This window comes from Seriola lalandi, unplaced genomic scaffold (genome assembly GCF_002814215.2).
Source record: "Seriola lalandi dorsalis isolate HSWRI2012SDOR001 ecotype SW California unplaced genomic scaffold, Sedor1 jcf7180002054476, whole genome shotgun sequence".
Taxonomy (NCBI): Eukaryota; Metazoa; Chordata; class Actinopteri; order Carangiformes; family Carangidae; genus Seriola; species Seriola lalandi.
In genome coordinates this window covers 1,383,056-1,396,375 of record NW_019525029.1, presented here as the reverse complement: position 1 = coordinate 1,396,375, position 13,320 = coordinate 1,383,056, and the positions used below count along the sequence as shown (strand labels likewise).

Genomic DNA, 13,320 nt, shown 5'->3' with positions numbered 1-13,320 from the left:
CTGTAGTAGCAGAGCTTATCATCCCCAAAAACACTGACAGGATATCTAACAGCTACCTGTTTACATCCCGTATTAAATAGAGGAAAGAATGAGAAAAAGGGGAGGCCAAGATATGAAGGATGGCAATGGATCCAAAAAAAACCTTGACATCCAGTAAAGGGAGTGTGTTCTAAAGCAGGACAAGGTCGCTCTCTGGTGGCTGTAACAGGTCTTCCTCTCCCCGGTGAGCGCTTACTCACGTCGATTGGTGTAATTAATTCGACACATTCAACAGAAAGTAAAATACAGAGACAGAGGCAGCTGCTGAAGACAAACAATAACAAAGTAAAATGAAAAGAACCGGCGTTAGCGTTAGCTCTATGAAAAAGAATGTTCTAGTCATGTTAACAGCGTCCGTTGTCAAGGCAACACCATACGAATCTGAGATAGGCTTAAGAAAAACAAGAGTGCTCACTTTGTTGTCATTTCTTGCAACCGGAACAAAGCGGCAAAACCAGACGCTCATTGGCTATTAGTGCGCACACCTGTCCCTGATTGGCCCGTGAACGCCTACAAACTTGCTACTTGTTTGCGAAGACGTGAGAGTTCCACGGTTTTTGTAGGCTAACAACAACCAAAGAAGGAGTAAACATGGCACAAGAGAAATCCGCGTTTGAACAAACTTTTTCTTTTAATCCTCTTCCCTCAAAGACATTCTCTTTCCTACAGGACAAAGGCGCTTTGGCAGTGTTCATGAAATGGTGAAGATATTTAGCTAACCAGAAAACTTAAAAAAAAAAAAAAAAATTAATTTCACGAGTTATCACCTTCCTCTTTAGCGTAGCTGCTAGCTGTACATTTACTTGTCCTGGATGTGTGTGTTAATTTCAGGTCCATGCTGGGGAGGATTTCAGCTCAGTCTTACAGCTTTGACCAGAGCTTTTACCCTTACAACAGTGAAAGGTTTGCTCTGGTAAGACCCACCACAATAAGATAGGGTACTACTCTCACAAATAATCTGAAATTATAGTAGTGAATGAGCACTGACTATTAGGACAGGCTGGATAAATGAAAATTACCCTTAATCATGGACTGTCTTATTGTAATGGATGTACAACTGGTAATTACTTAGTAAAGAAAAAGTAAATTAAGCCTAATTAAATTAGCTTACTAAATGTGGAATTTGCTGCTTTTCTTTGTCATATATGATTTATTAAATATTTTTGAGTTTTGGATTTGCAGATTTTTCACTATTTTTGACATGTCATAAACTAAAAAAGAAAGAAAGAAAACTAAAGACAGCTTAATCAATTAGGAAAATAGTTGCAACACTAACCTGACACAAATTACTTTGTCTCTGAGGTCCAAAACAGATTTAATCATTTTCAGTACTGAAAAAACACATTGAACAGTGATGCTGAAATAGATTGAGTTCATCAGTGTCACAAAAAACAAAAACAATTGCAGGTTGTCTGTTTTAATAAAATGCATTCCGTGTTTATAATCACATTTGAATGCTCTTGATTTCACTCTGTATGATCAGTCTTTCTTCAGAGACCCTGATGTGGCTGCCAATCTGAAAAAGATGGAGGCCGGAGTCTGGGTGCCTCTTGGTATGTAATATCCCCAAGAAAGCCTTTCATCACTGATCATAGGAAATTGGTCTCATCTGCTGGACAATATTTGCTGTCAGATCTCTGTGGAATGTTTTTGAGTTTTGTGTTCATAGACAAGCCAGTAGTGTCTGTCGATGTGGAGGTGGTGCCTTGTACTAAAGTTTCCATGGAGCTGTTTGACCCAATCTACTCTTGTGGCATCCTGAGGGCCTCTGGACATATTGTTAAATGCTTTCATGACGTCTACCCCGACTATGATGAACTCAGACAGGTGACTCTCTCCGTCTGCTTCCATCTGTCTGTCTTGTCTGTATCTATGTGTTTTGACATGAGGTCAGTGTACGTCTTCCTCTGTTCCTCCAGATGCTGCAGGAAGAGGACAGTGAGCACTACTACGTGGTTGGGAGAGAGGAGCGAGGAGAGTTTCTGTTTCGCCTCTTCAAGCACCTGTGTCTCGGAGGAGAGCTCTGTCAGTATGAAGACACCATTGATCCTTACATCAACACTACTAAACGAGTGTACAAAGATCTGATCAGGTGAGCAGAATCAGGCCATGCTTGATGCTATTCTGTCCAAATATATAGTCAAATCAGGTTTCCCTACATCTCCATGTATACACACATATCCTGTCTGTGTAATTTTAAAATGGTCTTGTAATTTTATGCTTTATTCTGTAGTGTTCAAAAGGATCGAGACACAGAGAAGATCAGTGTTGTCTCCACGGTGCTTAAAATCAGTGCCTATGTAAGTTACTTGTTGAGACTTTATGTCAGCTGTATATATGAAAGAGTGTCTATCACAACATAATTTTATTGAATCTCACCTCTAACTGGAATGGGAATAATCATGACTGCACTGCTCTGTTTGAAGATATTACATTAAAAATTTAAGCTTAAATTGCGTTTTTCAGTTTAAATCTTACAACCATTATCAATAATCTGCAAACCATAGCTGTTGCTTCCCATAACTTCAACAAACACTATTGTTTATCCCTTGAAGGATGAGTCAGGACGATGTTACCCAGGGAGACGAGAGGAGGAGCAGACGTTTGCCTATTTAATTATCGACCCCTTCAAGCGACATGTGACTTTGTTCTACCACTTCTACGGTGTTGGAAACTTCACGTCGTGACAGTGAAGAACCGGAAATGGTCCTGTGGGCTGAATCGGACCAGGGTGCAAAAGGGAATAATTTTCTGCTATTGAAGTGTCACAATAAAATGTACCAGTCTTCATTCACAAATGATTTACCTTACATGTTAACTATTTTTAAAACATCAGTTCCATGGTAATGTTCGTCGAATTTGAATTAAACTTAAGATTTTTTTGCCATCCAATTTCACCCTCTGTTATCCTGTAAATATAAACCCTTACACAGTTTTATATAGAACAGTTCAGTTTAAAGAAAAGAGAACAGGCAACATACAGTCCAAAGAGCTTTATTGAAACAAATAAATTAATAAGTTAGTCAAGTGAGCTAATTTTATCCTCAGCAGATACACATTTTTGTATCTCTTTTAAAGATCAAATAGAGGTGTGCATTAGATTAGAAAATAAGATAAGTGCCATATGTCATCAACCAGTAGCTACATCAATCGGAATTGGAAGACTTTGTTAGGTTAGCATTTTGCTTATTGCTTTGATCAGTTTTCATTTTAACAACAGTTCCAATACCTTAGAGAGCAGTTAAAGGGCAACGAGCTGGAATGTCAAATGGCAGCAAGTCAGTGAACGATGGATGGTAAGGACGTCATGAAGAAGAACAGAGTGAAGAAGAGAAAAGAGAACGTGCAGATTGAGTCATGCATAGCATTCAGTCAGTTAGACAATCAGTTACTGTTTTTCATACTTGGTTTCCTAGACTAGTGCCCCCTAGTGGCCTCAGAGGTAGTTGTGTGGAAGCCATTCTGGTCTAAGTGACATGCTTATGAAAGGACACATGCCTGCAGAGTTTCCTGTGGCGATACAAATGTCCATGCCTCCAGTCTCCAAATCTGACAGGTGTTAAAATACAGTAAGGGCGTCGACACGAAGAGGTCCTGGTAGGGTTACAATGATATGCTGAATATACATTAATATTCTCAGAAAATATCAAAGGATGCAACAGTCATAAAAGACTAACACCCCTAAAAACTATGTGTTCATAACAATTTTGATAGAGTTTCTTCAGTTAGATCAACATTTTTGCAAAAAGAGCTAATGGCTATTCTCATGTGATATTTCTATCAAACACTGTTGTCTTTAAAGCAGCATTAATATTTAAGTTTGAGATAGAAAGCCGCACCGTATCAGTTACAGAACGAGGACATAGAAGGCACAGGTCATTTCCTTTCATGACTTGACTCAAGACTTCACAGAAGACAACCTTAATTTTTTTTTCTAATACTGGGGCCACTACTAACAACAACATGCAATACAGTGGTCTCACATACATTTTCATGAAGCTCAACATTCCAGGTGACAATGATGTGACAGTACTGTTCAGAGTAATAACGCCTCTAATAACGAGACATCTCTGTTATAATTTAAGTCAAACAATAAAGCTACCTAGCATTTCTCTTTGAAATGAATGCAAAGATTTTACAATGCCAACAGCAAGCTCGAAGTGCCATTTTATTCCTCATGGCAGCGATCTAAAATAAATAGATCTAAAGAGACCGACAAATGAAGTACTGTACATTCACTGTTTGAAGTCTAGGCTTGGCTTGAATGGAGAAGTGGAGCACCTGAGTCAACTGGCTTGACTGAACCAAATAAATGAATCACTTGCAGGGACAGACGAACTGTTTTCACTAGCCAAATACAGTATGATGAATGTTTTCTTAGTTGAAGCTGGCAGCAATTATCTGATGACATTAAAAAAATATGAGCTTAAAATACAAATGAGCTCTGCGAGTCGTGTGCGTGTCAACCTGATCAGCTGTGTATAGTTACAGTTGTGTCATCCATGATTTAGCTTGACAAAAATGCTACATTTATTTAAAGATCATATCTAACTGAATTAAATATATTAACTTAAACCCTACATTCACTTTAACAACCAAAGAAAAAATCATTACAAAAACATAGAAATTTGCTGTTATAGGTTACACAAAATCGAGTACATCAACATAGTTACAGTAAAGAAATTAAAACAAAATGATAAAGTTACACATGACAAAAATGTGTTATATTTATCAAGTGCCAATGTATTTAAGTAAAGTAATTGCTTTCATTGTGTGTATGTGTGTGTGCCTTTGTGCACTCTCCAGTTTTGTCCATAAGCACGGAGCCTTTACTGTGCAACAAACATGTCCAAGAAAGAACCAGAAAAGACAGACAAGAGTAAAGTGGACTGGCATTGACAGTCAGTGTGTAACACCTATAAGTGATGACTGAAGCCCAACCCTGCACACTGTCTGTCTGTAGTGAAGCTGTAAGGCCGGAACCATTTCCTAAGACACGTGCATTCATGAGGATAATGGCCTGGAATTCATGCGCTGGACCTGGACACCTTACAGGTTGTTCGTTGTTTAAAACTGCACCAAACTGGCCAAAAAGTCTCTGCAAGTGCATGTACCATGTGATGACTGTAAGAGCGACAAGTATCCTGCTGTAAGAAAGGTTGTGAAGTATTACTGACTGCCTGAACCAGCTGACGTGGTAAACCTGACCTGAGGCTTGATGTGAGTTACGAGGAGAAGTGCAGAAAATGAATATCTAAAAGAAATGTCTAAATTCTGAGGATCAGTGAGGTTTTATCTACAGGACTCGTCTGAGCATCATGCATGTTTGGAGGATGGGCTGCAAGACAGAGTTTTAAAGATCATGTTAAGAACATAAATTCTAGTTACTAGAATACTCAAATAGCCTTTCAAACGCTGCAAAGGAGGGATTTTAGACCTGTGATAGGACATTTTGGCTCTGTTAAATCCTAAACAAGTGGGAACATTCCTCACTTGAATGCCAGCCAAACAGGGAATAATGTCTTGTTTTTTTGCAAGTGGGCCTGTTGGAGAAAGAACCTCTGAGAGAAGGAAAGGAGATCAAAACAAACAACAATGTACAGTACACATCAGTCACATTCTTCCAGCTCTGTTTTCATGTGACAGGTTTGGGCGATTAAAGCAGGATTTACACATTTAGAGCTCCCTGGTTTGGGTGGGAAGTTGTACCGTTTGTTTTGGTGAGGTCAGCCCAGTCTGGTGTGGTCAATGGTGTGAATGCAATATCTGCAGATGGTACCCATTACATTCATCACAGTATCATAGTATTGTGATGCCATCCTAAGGTACTGAACAAACGAGTGGCATGGCACGTGCAGCACTGTCAACTGAGTCAGAACACTCTCGGGGGGGGGGGGGTCTCCAAAGATTTGTGAAACCTCAAAGCTCACAGTATCTGATTATCTAAAGGTGAAGCTTCAAAGTAGGCATAGATATAAAGCATGAGGTGAGTGGGTGAAAGTGGTTCAGTAGTCAAGTAATAGTTGTTCATGTGTCCTCTCTTTATCTCCATCCTAATCTGGTGGGTTGAGAGGGGGGGGGGGTTCCTGTGAGCAGCTTTGGCTGAGGCTCCTTGTCTGGTGGAGCCATCTGGTGGCCTCTGTCTGAATCAGCTGTGGAGAGACATTCACTCGAAGAAAATGGGGGTGAGGATGCTGTTTTGAGATGGGTTGCAGACAAAAAATGAAATGAAGGGAAGAGGAGACATGTAGTTCTGGCTGCTCGGAGTGAGGGCTCAGCTGACGGAAGACGTACTGCGAAGGGTTTCTGTCTGTGTTCGAACGACCCCCAGATTGCTCAACTCACTGTCATTCCAAGTTGCCACTTTCGGACTGGGAGATGTTGAGCGTGTTAGCAGAGGGGAAGAGGTCTCTTTGGTCCGTAGGGCTGTGGTAGTCAGATGTCAGGTCGGGCTCCAGGAGGGAGGACAGGGTAAAGTGGGATGAACCTTTCTTTAGGCACTGGGAGTAGAAATTGAGCAGGAGGTCCAGCTTGTTCTCTATGGACTGTACCTAAGGAAACACACACAAGTGGCAAGTTTTTTTCACATTTTGTTTTTGCCAAATCCTGGCTACGTTAATGCAGAGGGGGGGTGTCCTGCAGGGAGTTTCTTTCATTACTGTTTCTGATAAGATGGACGATGACACTGGGGCTAAATGGGTATTTACTAATGTATTGAGTGCTGGTAACACAATACCTTATTATTTCTTAGCATTCAAAAACAACCCCAAAGCCTCTTGGGAGCTGTAGTAAAGACTGACCGATGACAGAAAACCCATTGACTAAGTGGAACAGGGACTGCAGCTGCTAAATTACATCATTTCCTGCTCTCAGTTTATTGCACTTCCCGTACTTTTTATGGCAGCTTTTCTTTTATAATCCACCAAAGTGAGTAAGAGCGATCCATTGAGATTTTCTGACTGATGTAAATGATTACACAGAAAACACTGTTTTGTTACCTGTTTCTCCACCTTGACTACACGTCCCATCATGCTTAGCTCATCCAGTGGGTCCAGTTCTGGTGGTGTCTTCTCTCCTTTTTCAGGGCGTGCCTTCTTATCGGGCTGAACTGTTCCTCGTCCAATTATCTGGTCCACCCTTTCACACAAATACAATAAAATTATAATGAATACATATCTAATAAACTTGAGGAAGACAAAAGCTTGGCATTCTTTTTATATTCAGCGAATAAGAACACTTATATGCTTTTTTGCCACGAACTAGATGAGGAGAGCCATAGGAACTGCGTCCCCCTGCTTCCAGTTTCTATCCTAAGCTAAGCTAACCAGCTGCTAGTGGCAGCTTCATATTTACAGTTCAGACACGACCTGGCAAGGAAGTAAATATCTTTAAAAGAAGCAGCAGCACAAAGAGCAAAAACAAATCATGGCATGAGCACACAAAGGAATCTTTATCTCCAGTTTAAAAAAAAAAAAATCTCATTCAGTTATGAAGCAACAAACCAGTAGGAATTAAATGTGTGAAACCCACCGCATCTGCAGACTCTTGATACGGCCCAGCATGTCCAGGTGTCCAGCAGAGTACTGCTCTATGACGTCCTTCACATCATACGGACGCAGCGTCTCCTTAAACTTCCTCTTGGCCACAAGGAACTTTAAGATCCTAAAAAAGGCATCAAAAACAAAAAGCCCAGAATGTTATCGCTCCTCTGGGTGCCTTTAAAGAGCCCCACACCGCACAACCACATATATATGGACATACAGTAAACCTTTGGAAAAATGCAGGGGCAGGACAGCCATCAGAAACGATGCAGCCCACCCTGAGAATAACAAGATTAATTACAGTCAGTGACCTTATCATTCACAAACAGCTTCATAAAGAGAGCAGAGCACCCCCTTACTAAACCATATGGATATAATGTGATGATGACAACATCTTCCAGAGACATTTGCTTATCAGTACTTGCTGTTTCAGCAATTAGCACACATCCACAGATAGGAATAACACACACACACACGCACACACACACACACACACACACACACACACACACACACACACACCTCTACAGCCATGTTGGAGCCACTGGTGGACCACAGCTGCTCCCACTCCCAGTGCACACCCAGCTCATCATCACCACCCACGTCCCACTGTGGGGGGAATCACACCGAGGAATGTTGACCCAGCACTACTCTGCTCGCCGAACACATCACTGACAACATCCTCAGCCAGAGTCGCTCTGGTTGGAACGTCACGCTGGAGGGAGTGGAGGATGTGCAAGAAACAGTGGGAAGAAAGCGGAGGAAAGTTTAAGTGTGTGTGTATGTGTGTGTCTGGAAGTGCCTGGCTCTCTGTGTTAGGTGGGTCATTCAATTCCCTTCTTATCACTTATGCGATAGGCAGCTCAGAGATGCTGGCTCCGCAGGACTGAAAAAACACCAAATGTAAGCGAGACAAAATAAAGACACTCAAGCTGTCATCTCATCATGTGATGGATTGCACTACAAGTCAAACTGGGAGAGACGAAGGAGTGAGGAGGAACAGGGGAGGGAGGAAGGGCAAGGAAGGAGATCTTTATTTTATTTTATTTTTTTTTTTTCACGAGGAAATCCTATCTCTCACACCCAGATGACTAAGTCCACTATAATACTCCCAGTTGCCTTCACAGGAGGAAGAAAAGAAATCACATCAAAGGTCTTGAAACTCTCAGCTGTTTCAAGAAAACATCACATACACACACATACACACACACACTAGAAATATAATGCCACGAATGCATGCATGAGTACAACTACACACTCTCGGTCAGAAGTACGTACACACTACAGTAACACAACCACGAAAAGGGCTAAGCAGGAGCACGGGAAATCTGAACTTGTGAGAGAGGGGTCATTTTCTGAAATAACCACTGTAACCTTTGTCCAGGCCTGCAGCGCTTGCATTTACCGCAGCCACATACAGCACACAGTCTTGTGTATTGACCGGTGCTGCAACAATGAAGAGGAGAAGGTGCGAGCGAAGGAGAAGAGGAGTGAGAGGAGGAGGAGTGGTGGTCCACAGCTGGTGCCGTAGCAGCCGTCAGCGCACTCTTCCCCCTCACGCAGCACTCCTGTTTCTTGATGACTCCTGCATTTGGGGTATTTTTGCAGGCGGTCTTTTTTCTTATTTTGCAGGTAGATGCAGATTTTTTTGCCAGGGTGGGTCTCAGGTGAGGGTAAAAGAAAAGGCTGGGGAAATGGGAGAAGGAGGGGGTGGGGACTTTTGATTTGGATCCTCCGAGGGTTTCTTCAAAATGCTGACTCTCTCTCTCAGTCGATGAAATGGCTTTCTTAATACGTGGTTAGATCCGAGTGTGGGCCCCTCTCTGCCCCCCAGAAAATTTCCAGCTACGGCGCAACAGTCACCAGCAGTGGTACAGTACAGCTGGCACTGCTCGCTGAAAGATATCATACCTTCCTAATGTTGGGAAGTTGAGATGTAAAAACACAGCGATGATTGGAGGGACAGGAAGTGTCATCTGTGTAATAAAATGCTTGCATAGACAGAGCAAATGTTTTTGCAATTCAGCAAAGGTGGATTCCTGACATTCTCAAATGGCAAGGTTTTATCTGTGACTTAAAAATGACACGCATCCTAGGTGGGCCAAGTAGGTTGAGACACTGCAGGGGCAAGTCTGGATCATCGTCAGATAAGACTACCTACCTGCTGTGAAGTGAACTAAATCTAATGCACACGCTACAGTACGTGTATTCAGTCATTCTTAAGGAGAAATATACTGCGTTAACATTATATGAGTTTAAAAATATTATAGCTGAAACGCTACAAAAACTGATGACGATGACAAAAGATCAAATGGTTATAAATAGTAGGTATGTCCAAACTATTTATTTAATAAAGTGGGCACTTCATCTGAGACTGCAAACATGCAGAAATTTGCAGAAGCAGTATTGGATTTGTGTGTGTGTGTGAACAGTCACAGCAGAGACAGTGCAAAAATTATCACACCTTGTTTCCCCATTCTCTTCCTCTTCTCCTCTTGCTCCCTCTACCTCTCCCTCCGTACATCAACAGAGCACCAGACGCATTTATTCAGGCAGCCAGGCACTGATAAACCACACGCATCTCTCTAAAGTGAAGTCTCAGCACTACGGCCTGCTGCAAAATTCTGTTTCACAGACATCAATCATGAACCTTACAAAGACGCTGCATGAGTATGTGTGCGTGTTAACACAGTGAAGCACCTGCTCTTTACACACCAGCACTATCTATAGGAACTCCCTCTCTTTTACTGTCCGCAGCACAGAGCCGCTGAGGTCAGAGCTATATGCTGAGTCAAGTGCAAACCCGAGGAGAGATCACATAATACCCTATCAGCAGCCTAACAATATCAAACAATAATACATGCTGAACTGAAAATATCCACCTGCTGTATGTCTACGAAGGAGAAACCTTGGGGTAAGTGTTAACAAAGCACTTGGTTCAGACAGCTGACTTGCGTTACTAACATCACAATGTGCTCATTTGTAAAATGGAAAACAGGAAGATAAATGGATGGACTGCGTTTATATAGTGCTTTTACCCAGAGTGCTTTACAATTTGCCTCTCAATCACTCAAGCACACATTGATAGCAGCAGAGCCTTGGTTAACCTTACGGAGCAAATTGGGGTTCAGTGTCTTGGATACTTCAACATGTGGACAACAGGAGCTGGGCCACCGGAGACACGGATGACTGCAGCTTAACATTCATTATGTAAAAAACAAATCTGAATGATGTTACATGAATCACTAAACTGTACTGACAATACACAAATTCATGTCTGTACATCGATAATGTAATTTTAGTGTTTACAATCAGTGCAGCTGAAAGAATCACGGCAGCTTTAATAAAAAAGAATGATCAGGGATGGACATGAAACTTTATTCTGGGTCTCCAGAGTCCTATAAAATATTTTGGGACCATTTTAACGGGGCAGTTGAATTTCAACATCCCTAACGTTGCCCCATACCCACACTATATCCTACCTTCTTCACCATTCAAAAGGTGCACAGAGTGCATATGGGACTACACAGACAGCGTCACGCTATCATGAGAGAACCTGTGAGGGCATGTCGCTGTCACACAGGACCAAAAAGAGAGTCGTTATAATCCACTCTCATCAGACCCCCCTGGAGACCAGCCTGGCCCCAACACCAGATGTTTGCAAGCAGTTGTAGTTTTTTCTGCTACCATCAGTGAAAAACTCTACGCTGTTACTCTGTGTGTAATTCTGTAACTGTGTCAGGTTAAGGGTATCTAGGTGTACGTGTCTATTGTTGGGATATCTTCTGTGGGATATTTCTACCTTTAAACACAGAAGGTTGCGCAGTTTTGCATTTTGCACGTTATAATTAATTCCTAATTTTAATAATCATGGTATAGATTTGACAACAGTATTTGACAGTATTTCTTCACAGGCTCACACTCTTTGTTCACAGGATATCTGCCACTGACATACTACAGGAACGATGAATAAAAGAAAGAGATGACACAGTGACAGCGATCAAAATCAATGCTCTTAATCAGTTGTTATTACATTTGTCCCAGTCTAAGCTGTATATCATACTTTACTGTGATCTTTCATCTCTACGGTATTCCTGAGCGCATTTGCTCGCGTGGCCTCTGATAGGGAACTCTATCACGCCACCTTAAACGATCAGGCTGAATGAGCTGGGCTTGCTGAGCGACAAGGTCAGACAGGGGAACTAACCCTGCCTGCAGGAAGGCTCAGTTACTTCTCCTAAGTGGACATTCGTACTCCGTCAGTTGAATCTGCACACGCATGCACCTAAATGGGGGAGCAGCATGTTCACCTATTAATGCAGGCTATAAATATCATGAGAATGCCTATCGTCTGAATACACATGCATGGGTTGTTTGTGTGATCAAAGTGACCTTATTCCACTGGTGACCAGCAGCACAACAGCTCTGTGCCTAGCTCATATGAATCATATATTTTTTTATGTAGTTTTATTGCAAAAGGCTTATTGGGCATGTGTGAGTCCATATACCCAAAAAAGGGCTGATGTAATAACTTTCCAGGGCGATACTTCTCACTTTCCTCAGTTTTTCTCATAAAAGCTGAGAAATTTAACACATAAAATACAAAATTCCCAAAGTACAGTTGTGTATATTTTGTATATTGTATATGATTGGGGTTGTGCAAAGGTTGAACTGTACAGGAAATCATGTTCTTGCGTTACAATACAAGAGGATCCATCACCCAAAAAACAAATTTCAGCAGGTTTGATCTAGTTCTACAAAGACAGAACTGCACATTGTATCACTTATTCCTTTTTGTTTGGTGATCAGTTGGAAAAGAAAGTTTTTGTTGTTAGTGCAATGGCTCACCTGACAGCTCGTATAAGTGTCTTCACTGCTGGGATTACCTCCTCCATGGCCACGTCATAATATGGTTTGTCTTCTACACTGTCCTCCCCGACTCCCTCCACTGGACCAAGGTAGAGGGAAGAGATTCAGAGACAAAATTTAAATTAAAAGATTCTTGTGAATGTTAATGAAAAGTGTTCGTGTGTGTGTGTGTGTGTGTGTGTGTGTGTGTTGCCCACCATCAGCAGGAGGTCGTGGTTTGAGGCGAAGCGAGGTGCGGAAGCGCGTGCGGTCGTTAAAGCTCCAGCTCTTCTGGACCTTCCCCGGGCTGGTCATCTCGGGGACGTTCTCCTGGCTGGGAGAGCGTCTGACACCGGGGCCCGGGGGCAGCGGTGATGCCTTGTTCCGAATGGTTTGGGACGATCGGGAATTGTTCATCCTGATCCGATCCCGGAAACCCATTTTACTGCTGACAGTGAAGATAAAAGAGTCAAACTTCTGTAAGCAGAGTATTCTGTTCGGATCATGAAAGGCACTGAGTTTTTGTCAATGATCACAATGTCCATGCGTTTGACCTTAATGGAAAACTAAACTGTGTTATCCCGGGAGTTTAGGGATGCAGCAGAAGGGCAGCCTGAGCTTGTTAGAAAAAAAGTTTGTTAGTAAAAGTGAAATAACACAAAAAATATGGCCTATGATTTTTTTTTTATAACAGACAGAAACTCATCAACAAACAGACAAAACAGGGAAACAAACAGACATTTACATTTTGTCTCCCTGAAAGAGAGACGAGCTGATTTATCATGGAGGCAGTTTGACCTGAGGGACCGCTCAATACAGCCATGAACTGATTCTGCTCATTTAATGTGCCTATCATAGCACCTGATTCAGCAATATCAGACTGAAACCTGAT

General features: G+C 41.9%; 2 protein-coding genes across 4 annotated transcripts in view; one reads left to right on the top strand and one right to left on the bottom strand.

Annotated features, from left to right (window-relative positions):
- The first annotated feature begins 609 nt into the window (after nt 1-609).
- cfap300 (cilia and flagella associated protein 300) lies at nt 610-2,916 on the top strand. Its single transcript, XM_087175563.1, is given in 7 exon segments — nt 610-740; nt 871-952; nt 1,523-1,613; nt 1,718-1,866; nt 1,959-2,131; nt 2,273-2,339; nt 2,595-2,916. Coding segments are annotated over 7 exon segments (804 nt in total). The 5' UTR covers nt 610-630; the 3' UTR covers nt 2,727-2,916.
- Nucleotides 2,917-3,017: 101 nt separating this feature from the next.
- Nucleotides 3,018-13,320, bottom strand: part of kcnq4 (potassium voltage-gated channel, KQT-like subfamily, member 4) — a 44,735-nt gene continuing 34,432 nt past the window's right edge. For 2 of the 3 annotated variants that reach the window (XM_087175602.1, XM_023412331.2), the window contains 5 exons: nt 12,647-12,876; nt 12,429-12,528; nt 7,570-7,701; nt 7,038-7,176; nt 3,018-6,590 (listed from right to left, as the gene is read on the bottom strand). In XM_087175602.1, coding sequence (XP_087031728.1) covers nt 6,387-6,590; nt 7,038-7,176; nt 7,570-7,701; nt 12,429-12,528; nt 12,647-12,876 — 805 coding nt within the window. In that variant the 3' untranslated portion in view covers nt 3,018-6,386. The remainder of the gene's footprint in view (nt 6,591-7,037; nt 7,177-7,569; nt 7,702-12,428; nt 12,529-12,646; nt 12,877-13,320) is intronic. The other variant, XM_087175601.1, reaches the window with a different exon arrangement.